General features: G+C 40.5%; 1 protein-coding gene across 2 annotated transcripts; it reads left to right on the top strand.

Annotated features, from left to right (window-relative positions):
• Nucleotides 1-78: 78 nt before the first annotated feature.
• Nucleotides 79-16,013, top strand: LOC118412046 (tetratricopeptide repeat protein 12-like). 2 transcript variants are annotated; one of them, XM_035814644.1, is made up of 21 exons: nucleotides 79-221; nucleotides 2,410-2,585; nucleotides 2,966-2,996; nucleotides 3,551-3,750; nucleotides 4,105-4,164; nucleotides 4,410-4,481; nucleotides 4,786-4,846; nucleotides 5,206-5,406; nucleotides 6,616-6,688; nucleotides 7,153-7,244; nucleotides 8,162-8,333; nucleotides 8,759-8,854; nucleotides 10,630-10,693; nucleotides 11,017-11,064; nucleotides 11,207-11,293; nucleotides 12,353-12,451; nucleotides 13,045-13,119; nucleotides 13,531-13,629; nucleotides 14,140-14,239; nucleotides 14,713-14,935; nucleotides 15,314-16,013. In XM_035814644.1, the coding sequence occupies exons 1-21, from the start codon at nucleotides 158-160 to the stop codon at nucleotides 15,381-15,383; spliced, it is 2,163 nt and encodes a 720-aa protein (XP_035670537.1). In that variant the 5' UTR covers nucleotides 79-157; the 3' UTR covers nucleotides 15,384-16,013. The 2 variants fall into 2 exon arrangements, with proteins under 2 accessions (XP_035670537.1, XP_035670536.1); XM_035814643.1 differs by lacking the exon at nucleotides 11,207-11,293 and having other exon boundaries at nucleotides 11,017-11,151.
• The last annotated feature ends 243 nt before the right edge of the window (nucleotides 16,014-16,256 follow it).

The following is a 16,256-nucleotide window of genomic DNA, read 5'->3' on the forward strand; positions in this document are numbered from 1 at the left end:
TTTTAATTTAAAAACAAGCTATTTATTGTGATATTTAAGGTTTTTGTGTTGATTTTAGGAATTTTAAGACATGCTTTGTTCCTCTATATTACTTGTACACCCCTATGTTGTAAGTGGTAAGTCACACCGCTGGTTGCCATGACGTTACGCCCCTAAAATGGCGGACAAAAACACTTCGAAAGAAGAACTGGACAAGTTTCTCCAAAATGTGGACGATATCCGTAAGTATAAAGCCTTCTAATAACGTAGTTGTTAATATTACACGATGGAGTTCTTTTTTTATGATAATCAACGCTAACGCGCTAACGTCAAACTGACGTTTCACACTTATTTTGTGTGATGCGATGTTGTATTTTTTGGGGAGGGGGGCATCGATGCTTGCGGAAGTTTCTAGACTTTTCGACACCAAGACGTTTCGCCGTCAGGACGTTTCGTCGTTAAGAGGACGACTAAACCTAACCTCAATACTAATGCAGATTCAGCTACAAACAGTGGCTTAGATGTATCTACAATAGAGAGGACGAAAGTTAAAAAGAAAAGGGACAATATACTGAATTTCAGAAGTTACCTTGATACCTCGATACCACATCCAGGAGAGAAGGCTTCAGCCTGTTGTGTCCTGATCTTCGCTCTTCACGTGACGTACAAGTTGGGTTCAGGTACCACCAACTCACTGACCATTCCAAATGGTCTCGACTTTTTGGCCTGACAGTTATGGTGTTGAGTCAGTGAGCCGACAGGGTTCGATTCCCGGGAGCCAGGAGACTGTTTCTTCTCGCCTTTCCTAATGGTTCAACCGGGAAGGACACCTACACTCTTTTTGATAAGTTATATGAAGAAGCGTCATGTTTCACCTGATGACCATGTTGGTCTGCTTCTGTTCCTATTCTCAGAGTCGCAAATATACAAAAGTAACGGTCTCCTCTGTCAGCACTGGAACACCAGTGCTGAAGTGGTCGTCAGCACTGGAAGTCCAGTGCTGAGCCGGCGTCAGCACTGGAAATCCAGTGCTGAGGCAGCTTCAGCACTCGAAGCCCTCCTATCAGCACTGGAAACCGAGTGCTGAGACTACAATCAGCACTGGATTTCCAGTGCTGACGACATTTCAGCTCTGGAAATCCAGTGCTGACAAATATTCTGCACTGGAAACCGAGTATAAAATGTATAAAGTTGGTGAAAAGAACTTACATTCTGTAACAAAATGTAAATGGACAACTGTATTATACAATGTTTTTAAATGATGCTTCTTTGCCGCACAAGCAGAATGTGTCGTCCACCTGTAACTACCTATTCTTTGTAAAAAAAAAACAAACAAGCGATCTCTTTACCACAAAGATAGACCAACTGTTAGTTGTCTAACTCTGACTACCTATTGTTTTTTAAATGATGCTACTTTGCCGCACAAGCAGAATGTGTCGTCCACCTGTAACTACCTATTCTTTGTAAAAAAAAACAAGCGATCTCTTTACCACACAGATAGACCAACTGTTAGTTGTCTAACTCTGACTACCTATTGTTTTTTAAATGATGCTACTTTGCCGTACAAGCAGAATGTGTCGTCCACCTGTAACTACCTATTCTTTGTAAAAAAAAGACAAGCAATCTCTTTACCACACAGATAGACCAACTGTTAGTTGTCTACCTCTGACTAAAAAGACACTACTTTGCCACATGTAGATATGTGATTTGTTGATTTAAAATTTTCGTATCAATTGACCAAAAGAAAAGAAACTTGAGTGCCATTAACTGTATACACAATTAACAATATCACAAGTGTCTACTCTAGTCTAAAGCTAGTAAAAGCTAGTGCCACGCAAGATCTGCTTTGAGATTAAATAACACGCACAGATATACCTAAGTCTAAAGGAAATAACACAGACAGCCGTACAGACGCATGCTACTAGTACACGAATATTACGTTCAGCACTGGAACGTCCCAGTGCTTTAATTATAAACGTCAGCACTGGAAGCCCAGAGCTGAAGTTTTTACAGCACTGGTCTTCCAGTGCTGAAAAGTTCCCGAGCACTGGTAAATCCAGTGCTGAACCCGTTACTTTTGTATATCAGCACTCGGTTCCAGTGCTGACGGCGGTTTCAGCACTGGGTAACCTGTGCTGAATAACCTCTGCCGCGAGTTCAGCACTGGTACCCGAGTGCTGACGGCAGTTCAGCACTGGAAAACCAGTGCTCGGAGAAGTTCAGCACTGGAAATCCAGTGCTCGCATTGGGTTCAGCACTGGAATTCCAGTGCTGAGGGAGCTTCAGCACTCCAACAAGGCCGTTCAGCACTGGAAAACCAGTGCTGACGTTTCTTCAGCACTGGAAAACCAGTGCTGAGGCCGATTCGACCCATTGATTCAGCACTGGAACACCAGTGCGGAACCCGTTACTTTTGTATACTTGCCTCAGAGTCCATCATCAAGGGGATGGCATCAGGAGATACTGAGACCCAGCAGAAGGCTTGTCAGGCTGCAGACGAGAGACTGGGGAAGATCGGGAGGAGACCGCCTGTGGACAACACTGGAGTCAACAGAACTGTCGTCAACCAGAGAGCCTTCGACGAGCTGAGCAGGGGGCAGCAGCAGGTACTGTACATCAGGAAATATTCACGGTTACTGTATCTTTTTTTAAAGTTTACAGCTTTTGTGATCACCTTTCCACTTACTGTGAACTCAGCACACCTGTGAGTATGTTATTAGCCTTTGTTGTTTATTAACTTTGTATGTTAACTTTGTATGTCTATTTTGTAGCTAGTAATCTGTGGTTTTTGTTACTTTTCAACTACAAATGTATAAAATTATATTCAAAGTTGCTGTGAAACCTTTATTTGCTGCAAAGTTTTAGTTAAATGACTTAGTCTTTATAGGTAATATGAATAATTTGAAAATTAGACATTTTTATACATTTTTGTGATCATTGTTATATTTGGTTATATTTAATGTTCGTAATATTCATTGTATTACAGGGACCTGAAGCTACAGGAGAAATGGGTCAAGGTATTGATGATGCATTATTGATTATTGCTGTACAGTCAACAGAATACAATACATTAAATTCATTCAATTTATATTTTGTTTCATGAAAAATATAACCAAGGCTTAAGAAGTGATATTACTTGGCATCATTTTATTGGAGATCATTCATTATCTATTTGAATGAATTTCTCAGAAACATTGTGGTATGATAATTCATTCAGAACAATAAACATGAATGTGTGGTATGTCCATTTATTGCTGTAAAATCTGCATGTATGTATGTATGTATGTATGCATGTATAAATGGACTATGTTACAGGAATGAAAGATGATGAATTAAACACTCTTAGAAACAGTAATTGTGTGATACAACTTAACTTGAGGACTTGATCTCACGGTAGGAGGGTTCAGTTCACAGTTGAAATAATGTTACAGTAACTGTAGTACATGTACTTGAATACTTTGGAAAGATACAAACGTATAATCGCTGGGAATTCATCACCTCAAAAATGGTGAAAATAAAACCATGGTGAACATTACAAGATGTACAGTGAGTTACCCCTGTCTACCTACAGAAGCCTTCATGGACTTCATTGAGAAGGACGCAGCTGAACGAGCAGCAAGGAAGAAGGAGCAGAAGAAGGAGGCCACAGTGCTTAAGGAGAAGGGCAACGAGGCCTTTAAGGCAAGAGACTTCCAGACTGCCGTGGACTTCTACACTCAAGGATTGGAGAAGCTGAAGGACTTTAAGGAACTGTGGACCAACAGGGCTCAGGTAGCTACTACAAAAATTTTTTCATCTTCTGTGCTTTACATCGCTGGTTAGAATAGATTTTAATAAGACTTGTATAATCAAGTAAAAAATTTTGAAAAATAATTGGACATGTTAGTAAGCTTTTTTTTAACAAATGAAACAAGTGCCTGGTGTTTGACAAGGCTCATGTAGATAGCTTCAAAATGGAGTAGAGTTAAACATAAATGGTTCAAATTTGACACATTATTTGCCGTGATATTAGAAGCCGCTACCGTGCACCTGCAATAGGTTGGTTATACTTAAATAGTAGACAAGTTCAGATACAGACAGGGTGGGTGGTTTAAAGATTTTTTTCATTGCGTTGTTGTGCAACAGGCATACATCAAGCTGGGACAATATGATGAAGCTCTCTCAGATTGTGATTGGGCAATGAGGGTGAGTATGTCTCTACGTGTACATATATCATACTGGTTGTAATGTATTACTATTTTTACATTGTTATAAAGTCAATATAAAAACATACTGTTGTTGGCTAATGTTCTTAGACCATTTCATAACAATAATTATAAGCAAATAGTTGATTATACAATCATGAAAATTTGGCTTAAGTGTAAAACATGTCAGACTTGTAGTTAAGTAGTAACGTTGATAATTTGTACAATTGTTATCTTTATCTGTAGTGTGATGACAAGTATGTGAAGGCGTACATCCACAAAGGCAGGGCACTGGTAGCCAAGAAGGAGTATGACAAGGTAAGACATATCCATGAAAAGTTATCACAGGGTGTCTGAGGTTTCATACATGTATGCACAATTCTTCTTCTGTCATTTTTTACCAGGCAGTAACAAAATTTAAATGTAGGTATTCCTTCTCCTACCCCATTGGGGTCATTGCCTGATGCATGTCATTTTTACATTGCTGCACTGTATTTGTTGGATCACTACTTTTCAATCAATAATCGTTTGCTGGCATCATTTGAAAATAACTACCGACCAACCCTATATTTTTCATGACTGTAGCCAGAAACATGTTAAGTTCTTGCACTTCTTAATGCAGGCCTTTGAGACTTACCAAGAGGCACTGAAGGTAGATCCAAAGCAAGAAAGAACTGTCAATGGTGAGTCAAAAAAGAATATTTGCTGATGAAAATATTTGTTCTAAATCCAAATCTGCCATAATTTATGTAAGGTAACAAATCCAGTGATGGAAACAAGTCTTTTAAAGCATTAAGAAATTTGTGTGAAAAAGAATAATTGTATTATTTTATTCATACTTTTTCATATTTACTGTGCTAGATAATATGATAAATCCATCAAATCTACACTCATTTTGCATCATGATATTCTCAATAATTATGTGTGTATCTACACATGTAATTATCCATGTAATAGATAGATAAATGAATGCATCACTGATATGACAGAAACAAAATTTGACTTTATTTAAAAGCATATTCATGAAGTCTTTTCTTCCCAGCTTACATCAAAGACCTGCAGACAGCGCGAGCAGTAGACCAGGAGGAGGAGAAGGCTAAGGAACTGATTGAGCGTGGAGCCGAGGACGCAGATTGCGTGCTGGGGCTCATCAAGAGGATCAAAAAGCGGAACGAGCCAGTGATATTCTACACTGGAGGACTGAAGATGCTCTATGTGTACCTGAAGGAATGCACAGAAGACAGTGAGCACAAATTTTGTCCTGTTTGCACCTTTGTTTATTCATAAGAAGCTGACAAATCAGCCTGCTAGCTGATTTTCATTGAGATCATGAGGGAAAGTACAGTGTGTAAGGGTCTGATGAAATATGTATGAAAGGTGTACACTGTACATGTATTGATTGATAAAGTCATATTCAAACATAGAGTGGAATCCTGACACATACATTTGTACATGGTACCACAAAGAACATACTATAACATGGTGAAAGTTGGCATATGGTCTTTGTCCGTTCCTTCTGGTTGTTTCCGTTGCTGTAAGGATCTTTTTAAGGAAGTCTTGTTCTTTAATTTGTACTTTTTTTCGTAAAACAAGAATGAAATGGTAAAGAGGAATGTGATAATGTAGGAAGATGTTTGTGGAATGAAAGTATTTGTCAACTTCATGTTACTTTTCATCTGTTGCTGAAGTTGATTCATTGTTTAGCCATCCTCTATTTATTCACGGTTCCACTTCCGGTTCTCTTTGAAAACATCCTTCCCACATTTTTCTGTGTCTAGCCTCTAAGGCCAGTGCCTGTCTCCAGTTTTATAGCCCTTGCACCTTACAGGTCATTACCGTAAACTGCCAATCCTCTGGTATTGGTGTGTGTTCAACTCCCATACCCTTTTCAAAAGCTAAGCAAAGCAGTATGTAACATTTTTCAAGTCATTGATATGACCCAGACAAGGCTTGAGTGACTGAGCCACTGCATGCATGACAAACACTCTACGCCCTCCTCCATTGCACCAGTTCACACTTCTTTGTTCTCCCACTCCCGTCAGTGAGCAACCCATAAGGATGGAGCATAAACTCATGGGGATGGTGTCTGGGCTGATTGTGTTTTTTAATGAAACTGAGTTGACGTAATATAATTTAATAATCACCAGGTGTATTTTGCCAGCCAGTAGGTACCCAAATGAGTAATGAGGCTGATTAACGTGGTCGAGGCACCTCCTCGAGCACGGGACCCCCGTTTTACGTCCCTCCCGGAAGACGATTTCGTGGAAAGCTTCGTGAGGCTACAGCAATCCGGTCAGTCCTTGGTTGGTCCCCCATCCAAGTACTATCCGGACCGCGCGTTGCTCAACTTCCGAGATCGAGGGATCGGGTGTTCCAACGCGCCTCGCGGCCGTAGATAATTTACATTGTCTGTGTGAGTTTGTGTTGAATGTACATGTCATGTCTTCCACAGAACATGCTGCCCAGACAGTGTTCCGCACATGTGGGGGATTCAAGTTGATTTCTGATGTTCCTGTTATAGCAAGGTATGTGAAATGATGTCTGGTGCAAGATGAAATACACTTTGTTTTAAACTGTCCCTTTTACGATCAGGAAAGAGGGGAAATCTAAATAGAAACCATCAAATTCCATCCTGATTTTTCCACCTTTACAGACAAACAGAAAACCACTCCTCTCAACATCACAGAACCCACACAGTACAGAAAAAGTGCCATCTTTCATCTTCCACTGCTTATAAAAAAGACGTCAAATACAAATAGTTACAATTAAGAGTCATCATTTATTCAATAGTCAAATGTTATGTTCTTCATTGTCATTTTCCTTTGGGCATGAATTTGCGCTAAACATATTCTCATCAACTTATTGATAATAATATCAGTGTTAGATTGTAGTACTCCTAGGCCATGCTTAAAATTTAACCATCTTGCAATTAGCTGTATGGCTCCTGTATTGGTTTTACAAACATTTTTTCATGAATGTCTTGTTTCAGATGTATGAATGCTCCTGCAAATCTGACAGAAGAGGAAGTTGACATGTGTGAGGTGTTGTTAAAGTTGTACAGGGAGGCAAACAAGAACAATGGTAAGATGTGTGGAAGTATTATTATTTGATTTTTCTCAACTTATCGATATTATGATGAACCAGAATAAACTGCTCTAGAGCCTGTCTGCTACCTCCTTGGGCGTAATGATTACTGGACCGTGCATTTGGCATTCTGCATACCTCAGTACCACATGATATTGAGAAGTATTATTAGTTCACAACTGAGGAAGATAGTTTGAGTACTAGCTTAAAGTTGACTCGTTTAAGCATTTGGGTATGGAGCTAGAAATATAATCTTTGTTAGGTATAATCTTTGATAGGAAGTTTGTTTTTGAGACCACAGTCATAGACAAGTCCCTGTCCAGCATGATAAAGCAAATCTCATCAACCTGAAATCCTGTGTCCAATTTTTGGATGTGTGACATGAGCATAGAACACTGTCGTTATCCTTCCTCCACATTGGTGAACCAGAAACACTCCATATCGATGCCAGGCATGCCGGAGATCCTGACTAACCTGCTTCACACCAGCCAGAACGATCACACACAGGAGTTTAACACACTGTCTCTGTCCTTCCTCCACAGTGGTGAACCAGAAACACTCCATATCGATGCCAGGCATGCCGGAGACCCTGACTAACCTGCTTCATACCAGCCAGAACGATCAGACACAGGAGTTTAACACATTGTCATTATCCTTCCTCCACAGTGGTGAACCAGAAACATTCCATATCGATGCCAGGCATGCCAGAGATCCTGACTAACCTGCTCCATACCAGCCAGAACCATCACACACAGGAGTTTAACACACTGTCTCTGTCCTTCCTCCACAGTGGTGAACCAGAAACACTCCATATCGATGCCAGGCATGCCGGAGACCCTGACTAACCTGCTTCATACCAGCCAGAACGATCAGACACAGGAGTTTAACACATTGTCATTATCCTTCCTCCACAGTGGTGAACCAGAAACACTCCATATCGATGCCAGGCATGCCGGAGATCCTGACTAACCTGCTCCATACCAGCCAGAACGAAGCCCTGTCTGACGCCTGCGTAGCCATCATCAACGAGCTATCCCAGAATGCAGAGGGCAGGACGGCTGTAGTCAACAGCTTTGATACCACAAGGTCAGCATAGAACTGTATGCAAGGCAGTCAGGGATAGTAAACTTCAACTCTCTGCAGCTGACCATAGCCTGGAGTCCAAATTTTTGGCGAGTAGCGACCTTCGGGAGCGGAACAAAGCTAACAAGGCTGGACTCCAGGCTAAGCTGACCACATATTCAGATGCTTCAGTCTGGAGACACAGGCGTACACACATTAATTATCATCATCATCAGCTCTGGACTTGTACTTTGAAATTTTATTCATTTGTATACTCCCTTTCTTCTTTCTCATCATTTTCCTTATTTCCTCCACTTTCGAGAGCCATGAAAACTTACCTCTCACTTATTTTCTCTTCCTTCCTGTCCTCTGTCCTTTCCTGCCTCCTTTTTCCTTTTAGTGTTATCAGCAGCAAATACCGGTAAGAGCAATCTTCTGCCCTTTTCCAGGCTGATGCAGGGTTTGTTGAAGTTCATGAACATCGGTTCTTCTCTGTCGGCTGCCAATGCTGTAGGAACCCTCAACAACCTCGCTATTAATAAAAAGTAAGTGTTCTATACCCTTTATTTATTTATTTGTTTTTGATACCTCAGTAAAAACAGAGACATTGTATTCCGTTGTTGTGTTTGTTTCTTTGTTACCTTTGCCAGAATGGCTAAGGTTATGCTTTAGGCTTGTGAGTCTGTCTGTCTGTGTGTTAACAGTATAACTCGAGAAGCCTTGGATGGATCCCGATGATATTTGGTAGGTGGATAGGGGTCGGGAAAACGAAGGTCAAGTTCGATAATGGGCCCCCTAGCGGCTTGCTAAGGTACTGCAGCAGAACCTCAATATTTGATATCTCGTGTTCTGGACATGCTGTGGTTATGATTTTTGAGTGGTAGATAGCCCTCGAGGCAGAGAGTAAGTACTATAAGTTTGGACCCCCTAGCGGCTTGTTTGGAACTGCAGTCGCCGATTTCCTTTCAAACTTTGGACGAGAATAACTCGAGAACGTGTTGATGAATCATCACGATTTTTGGTATGTAGATAGCCCATAGGACTTTCAAACTTGTCACATGTATAGATGAGAAAGAGAGAAATATCAATGCATGTTAATTATGCAAATGATGACCTCATTTGCATAATTAATGAGAAAATATAAACGCATTGATGTATCGTCATGGTTTTTGGTATGTAGATAGCCAAAGGGAAGACTTACATGATGGAATTCTAATCATGCAAATCAACAGCTAATTTGCATAATTAATTAGGAAAATGTGTAAATCCACTGCATTCCTTTATAGGACTTTCAAACTTGTCACATGTGCAGCTGAGAAAGACAGAAATATCAATACAAATCAATTATGCAGATGATGATCTCATTTGCATAATTAATGGAAATATGAAGGTGCTGACGGATCGTCATGATTTTTGGTATGTTGATAGCCTAAGTAAAACGTTACATAATGAGATACCAGTTATGCAAATTAACAGCTAATTTGCATAATTAATGAGGAAAGTTGATAAATCCACTGTATTCCGTGATAGGACTTTCAGACTTGTCACATATGTAACTGAGAAAGATGGCAGAGAGTAAGAGGTGTATGTTTGGGTCCGCTAACATCTTTTCTTGAACTGCAGGAGCCGGTTTAGTTTCCTACTTTGAAAGATAATAAGTCAAGAAGGGATTGAATGGATCATCATGATTTTTGGTATGCTGACAGCTTAAGTGATGCTTGATACAATTTAATATTAGTATGTAAATAGGGATCTAATTTGTATCAGCAATGGCAAATGTTATGAACCAACTCCAGGCATATAAAATAAAATATAATGAGTAGCACATTTATGTCTTCAGACATCATTCTACATAACAAACCTGGTTTATTTGGCAAAGGTATGTGTTCGTGGAACTCTAGTTTTTTATTTGACTTAAGTGTGAGTCCACAGAGATGTGAATATTGCACAGTGGCAGCATGTAAGGCAGAGATTGTGTTAGGATTCTTGAAGAATTTGTTTGGATGAGGTCCAATGATGTTGTACTTTTGAGCCAGGATGACATGGCTACACTGACACAGTAATGTCAGGCCGTTAGGGGTACCCACTTAGAGCTTGTTTTTATTTGTTGTGCTGATTTACAAGAATATAGATTCTGTAAGGAAATACTGTACAATCATTGATTTATTTTTGCATTAACTTAATTTAGTGAAAGGAGGTCACTGCAAAAACCATTGCAAACAAAGTACTATAGTACCAATGATTTTTTTTCCTGATAGAACTAAAATGGATACTGTTTATTGTTTTGTGATTAAACTAAGCATTTCTCTTGTACTGACAGATTCCTTATGCAGTTCAGGGACAGTTTTGAGGAATCTTTGCTGCCGGCTTTTGAGAACATTATAGTACGTTTGTTTCCTTGTTATATACATAACCCGCCAGTTTTGTACAGTAAGTAGCACCAGGTCCTGTCACACCTAACCTTTGCACAACTAACTGTAAACATTGGTAAAAGCTATGTGTACGTTACAGGGAAACAGTTTGGGATTCCACAATCTTTTTGCAATTCGCAATTTTGCAATTAACTGGTTTCTGTATCTAGCAAGGATGCCCCAACAGTGCAAGTAGTTCTTGGTACTTGCAGTGATGACTTTCTCTTCTTTTGTGAGGTTTTGGTTCTCTTCAAGGTGTGACAGTGTACTGATGTAGTTGTATGTTCTCGGTGCAGACGAGGTGTGCAGAGATCAGTCTGACCGTCGTGCCCAGCTGTGTGTCCATGGTCAGTAACATGGCAGCGGACCCAGTACTCAGGAGATGCATGTCCGCACGGGCGCAGCTCTGGGAGGCCTGCTTGCAAGCCATGGTAAGGGGTGCAGTGTCTCTTATCATCTGTAAGACACGCTTATCTTAAGACATACATGGTCAGTAACATGGCAGCGGACCCAGTACTCAGGAGATGCATGTCCGCACGTGCACAGCTCTGGGAGGCCTGCCTGCAAGCCATGGTAAGGACAGCAGTGTCTCTTATCATCTGTAAGACACGCTTATCTTAAGAAATACATGGTCAGTAACATGGCAGCGGACCCAGTACTCAGGAGATGCATGTCCGCACGGGCACAGCTCTGGGAGGCCTGCTTGCAAGCCATGGTAAGGGGTGCAGTGTCTCTTATCATCTGTAAGACACGCTTATCTTAAGACATACATGGTCAGTAACATGGCAGCGGACCCAGTACTCAGGAGATGCATGTCCGCACGGGCACAGCTCTGGGAGGCCTGCTTGCAAGCCATGGTAAGGGGTGCAGTGTCTCTTATCATCTGTAAGACACGCTTATCTTAAGACATACATGGTCAGTAACATGGCAGCGGACCCAGTACTCAGGAGATGCATGTCCGCACGTGCACAGCTCTGGGAGGCCTGCCTGCAAGCCATGGTAAGGACAGCAGTGTCTCTTATCATCTGTAAGACACGCTTATCTTAAGAAATACATGGTCAGTAACATGGCAGTGGACCCAGTACTCAAGAGGTGCATGTATTTATGGGCACAGCTCTGGAAGGCCTGCCTGCAAGCAATGGTAAGGGGTGCAGTGTCTTCTCTCACCAACTCTAAGACATTACAAAATGCATTATCAGTAACATACTCAGATCAGATGCATTTCTGTATGGGCACAACTCTGCGAAGCTATTGCAAAACTTCTTTCATTTGGAGAAGTACATACAGTGCAGCTCTTATGTACTGGAAACTACATGACAGTCATGTTATGTAATGATGTATAATTTTAGACCTATGGGGAATGTTGTATCTAAGGGTGTGTGTTAATCAGTTTAATTGTGTGTTTCTACATACTACCTAAAGAATGGAACAATCCCCCCCCCCCACATCATACTGTAATCTCTGCACCACCATAACTTGAGCTGAAACGTTTATATATTCATTTAGATTTCTTGCAGCCAAAGGAGTACATACAATGCAGCATTCATGCAGAAGTCACCATTTTTGAGACCTTTATTAGTTTATAGAATGGTTTATTGAAATTGCATGTATTTCTCTGCCATGGCCATGTAGGACGTGTGCCTGTCAGACCAGACCAAGTACGACGAGGTTCTGGAGCCCCTGACAGGTCTGATGGTCAACCTCACACTCAAACCCACAGCAGTTCCTCAGGTATCACTTTGGTTTGTTTCCATTGGATACTGTAAATATGGAAACTTTTGCCATGGCTTTATTTCTGGGGCGACATCTTTGCCACAAATTCATGACACAGAAAAAAATGTCTAACTTGTATGACTACAGTGTACTATGGAAATGTTACAGCTACAAATTTAAAACACTGCAGAAAATTCCTTTTCCCTGCTTACCATGAAATAAAACCACCAGGAATGTAAGCTGATTTACTGTTGCCAATGAAGCGCCTTCAGGCATAACACACTGGCCAAATTTGACCACTATGGACAGGTGGTTTTAAAAAAGAAAAGGCTGATAAATTGACCACTAGTGTGCTGGATTCTGGTGTGCATCACTCTGGTGTGCCAGAATGGCAGACAAGTTAATGTGTGGCAATGACAACATTGGACAGTGACTGGCCAGAATAGACTAAATTCTGAATGCTGATGGGAATAATGCCTGGGACTGACAAAAGTGACCACTATGGCAAGATGTCTGCAATGCTTAGGTGACCACTTACACAGATACTATGTATTACCTGATATTTAGTGTAGCATAATCCATCAAGCTAACCCTACCCATATTCATCTTAGGAACCAGTAGTTGCTTTAGCAACTGTGTCCAAGATCCATGGCCTGTTGGACAGCCCTAATGCCACCATAGTTCAGGTTTGTTCCTAGCCTGGGTACCACACTCTTCAGAAGTAACTGCCAGCAAAAAGATTGAGCCAGTAGTTACTACCATGGAGGATGGTACCCAGGCTAGTTGGTTCCTGGTCTACATAATTGTGTTCATCACGTAAGCATATACTTGTAAATAAAACAAAAGCAGCCATATTTTTGATGCCATTGGTTGATTAAGATATGTGATTATATAATAAGTTAATGCATGTTTCTGGAAAGAATTGAAGTAAGAAATCAAGTATGGATTTCTCTGATTTGGACATTTGTGGCTTACTTGTGTTTCTATGTTCTGAGTACTACTATTTTTGTCTATTGGACTGGAAACGTCACAAAGCACTAGGGGTAAGGGGGTGAAGTCTGCCATCTCTGATTGCCTGATTGTTTTCCATTGTGCAGAGATCTGCAGGTATTTTGAGTCACATTCTTCCTCATTCTGAGGAAAGTGTCAAAGTCTGCCAGGACACAGCACCTCTTGGACTCTTCAGACTTCTGAAGGTAAAACATGTGAGCTCCCCAGCTCCGAGTCCTAGTCTGGTATCCATGCTATTCTTGCTTGGTTAGCTCCTCTGGTCACTTCTCTACAGAATAGTCTGACAGATGGAGAAATGGATTGACATTTGAATATTCTTAACAATGATTGAAACCAATAAGAAATCTTACCAGACTGCTCTGTTAGGAAGCAATCATTAGGGTAAACCAGAACTACATTGTACATGTAGAATAGGATAGATTCCAGCCTACCATTTCTTTGTTTGTTTTGTACAGTGTGCAATGTTTTGTTACGGTTTTAAGACAGTTAAAGTTTCTGTGTCTATTTCATCTCCCTTTGAAATCACTCAGGTTGTACATTTTCTAGAATTGTCACAGACAGAATTGTATTCTACCACATTTGGACAGAACTATATGTACCATTATGATAACAAGTTTGCAGAACAGGTTGGACTTTAATTGATTTTCTTGATGTTGAATAGAAGTTTGTGCTAACCGCCCCCCTTCCCCCTCCAGGATCCTGATCTACTGACTGTGAAGTATGCCATGAAGGCCCTGTCAGCTTGTACTAAAGATAGTGAGATTGCCAGAAGAACTGTCTTACAACAGGACAACAGTAAGTTGTTTTACCAGCACTTTATACACAACCAAAGAGTTGATACTTAGCCGAGGTTTCGGTGGACCATCTGTCACCTTCCTCAAGGCAATACTGACTCCTTCTCACTGCAGCTAGGTTTCGCTGTTGCAGTACTTCTCACTGCAGCTAGGTGTCGCCACTGCAGTATGACCCAGTCCCAAATGATGTAAAAATGTCTGCTAGGTACATTTGTAGTACATGTAACTCTTTCGTTGTGTGCAGATGGTATCCTCCATCTTTCGTCCGTGACGCTGAAGAGATCTCTTTTATACATTGTATATTAAGATCCACAATTAGGTTGACAATGTAACATTACATTCATATGTTACATAGAACAATTGGAAAAAGAAGATACCGAAAAAAATTATTGACATTCATTTTTTGCATGAATGATTTTAGATGATTCAGCTGCCTTTTCTTAATCTAAGACATCCACTGTTTGTTTCCAACAGAGATTGAAACTCTGAGAAGTCTGCTGAAGGTGGAAGACGAACAGCTCCAAGCGAACAGCGCCTTGTGTGTCGGTCACCTGTTGAGTGACAAAGCCCTGTGCGAGAGGCTGTACGGGACAGACATAGTGATGGAACTGCTGAGACATGTCGCAGACCACAAGAATGGCGTGGTGCAAAAGAACTGTGCCATCGCACTGGCTAATCTGACACAGGAAGACAGAAGGTACGTAGGTGACTAGTTCTCTCATCTTGGACAGGAAAGCCAGACTTACACATCTGTCTCCCCCTTTTCAAGACCAGTACATAAGGATGTCAGAATTTTACAAAAAGTATAAAATTGTGTGTGTGTGTGTTCATGTGTGTGTGTTTGTGTGTGTGTGTGTGTGTGTGTTTGTGAGCATATGTGTGTGTGTGTGTGTGTGTGTGTCTGTCTGTCTGTCTGTGTGTAAGTGTACAAAAATGTATGTGTGTAAGTGTGTGTGCGTGTCTGTATCTTATTTTGTGGAATTAGTGAAATAGTGATTTAGGATTAAGACCACCATCAGTGGATACAGCAATTCTAATCCCTAATTCTAAATTCATAATCAATTCTGTTTTTCAGACACATTAACAGATTACGAGAGCTCCGTGGCTTGGGCATCCTCCGTGATTGCATGAAACATTTCAACTAGTGACTCTCCTCTTCTACCCCTCATCTACTGTAGTACATGGTGTTGGGGAAGGTTTTTCTTGATGAAGGTGCCTTGCTACTGTTTGATAGTCATGATATTACAGTCTTTGGCAGTTATGGATTTATTGTACTGGTGTGTGGGCAACATTCTATAGCAAATGTAGCTATACAAGATGTAATACTGAGGTGTGAGTTTGGTCATACCTGTATGTCTCAAGGTGGTTTCGGACATGTTTAATTGTCTTCCATTTAATATCAGACAGCAGGTACTGTTGGAGGTTACAAAAAGAGAACGTATTGTGCATATTATATTAAAATATTTCATAGTGAAGGGATGACATGATATATTGTATATGATTGTGTTGAATTGAAAAAGGATTTGCCTTGCCCATCAACTGTGTGACTTTTAGATATTTGTATAGATCATAATGCAACAGCCACAGAATGATTTCTAAGATAATTTCCGTATCCTTGGTTTATTTTGTAGTAATGTTATTACAGTCTTTGGTAGTTATGAATTTATTGTACTTGTGTGTGGGCAACATTTTATAGCAAATGTCAAACACTTATTTTCTGCTTTGATTGGTGTAAACAAAAAGGGCTAAATTAAAGTTCTTGTGACATGATATTTCTAGATCTTGTTTTGAACTTGTAATGATTTTACCGTCAACAATAACTGACTACGGTCCTTCAACAAAACAACACCAGAGCTAAATATAACTCTCAAAAGTTCTTTTCTTGGTTCTGGTAAACCTGTGGTGTATATTACACCACCATGTTGGCCCTTATACGGCCAAGAAGGCATCTCATGTTATGACTTTCCATGCCAAGGCTGGACCAACAATGCTCTTCAGAAGGTTTGTATAAAACTGTG

This window comes from Branchiostoma floridae, chromosome 3 (assembly GCF_000003815.2).
Source record: "Branchiostoma floridae strain S238N-H82 chromosome 3, Bfl_VNyyK, whole genome shotgun sequence".
NCBI classification, from domain to species: Eukaryota; Metazoa; Chordata; class Leptocardii; order Amphioxiformes; family Branchiostomatidae; genus Branchiostoma; species Branchiostoma floridae.

Coding starts and splice junctions, on each gene's coding strand:
- LOC118412046 (XM_035814643.1), top strand. CDS start 158: ATGGCGGACAAAAACACTTCGAAAGAAGAACTGGACAAGTTTCTCCAA. Junction 2,997..3,550: donor TACAGGAGAAATGGGTCAAG/GTATTGATGATG, acceptor GTCTACCTACAG/AAGCCTTCATGGACTTCATT. Junction 12,452..13,044: donor AACCCACAGCAGTTCCTCAG/GTATCACTTTGG, acceptor TATTCATCTTAG/GAACCAGTAGTTGCTTTAGC.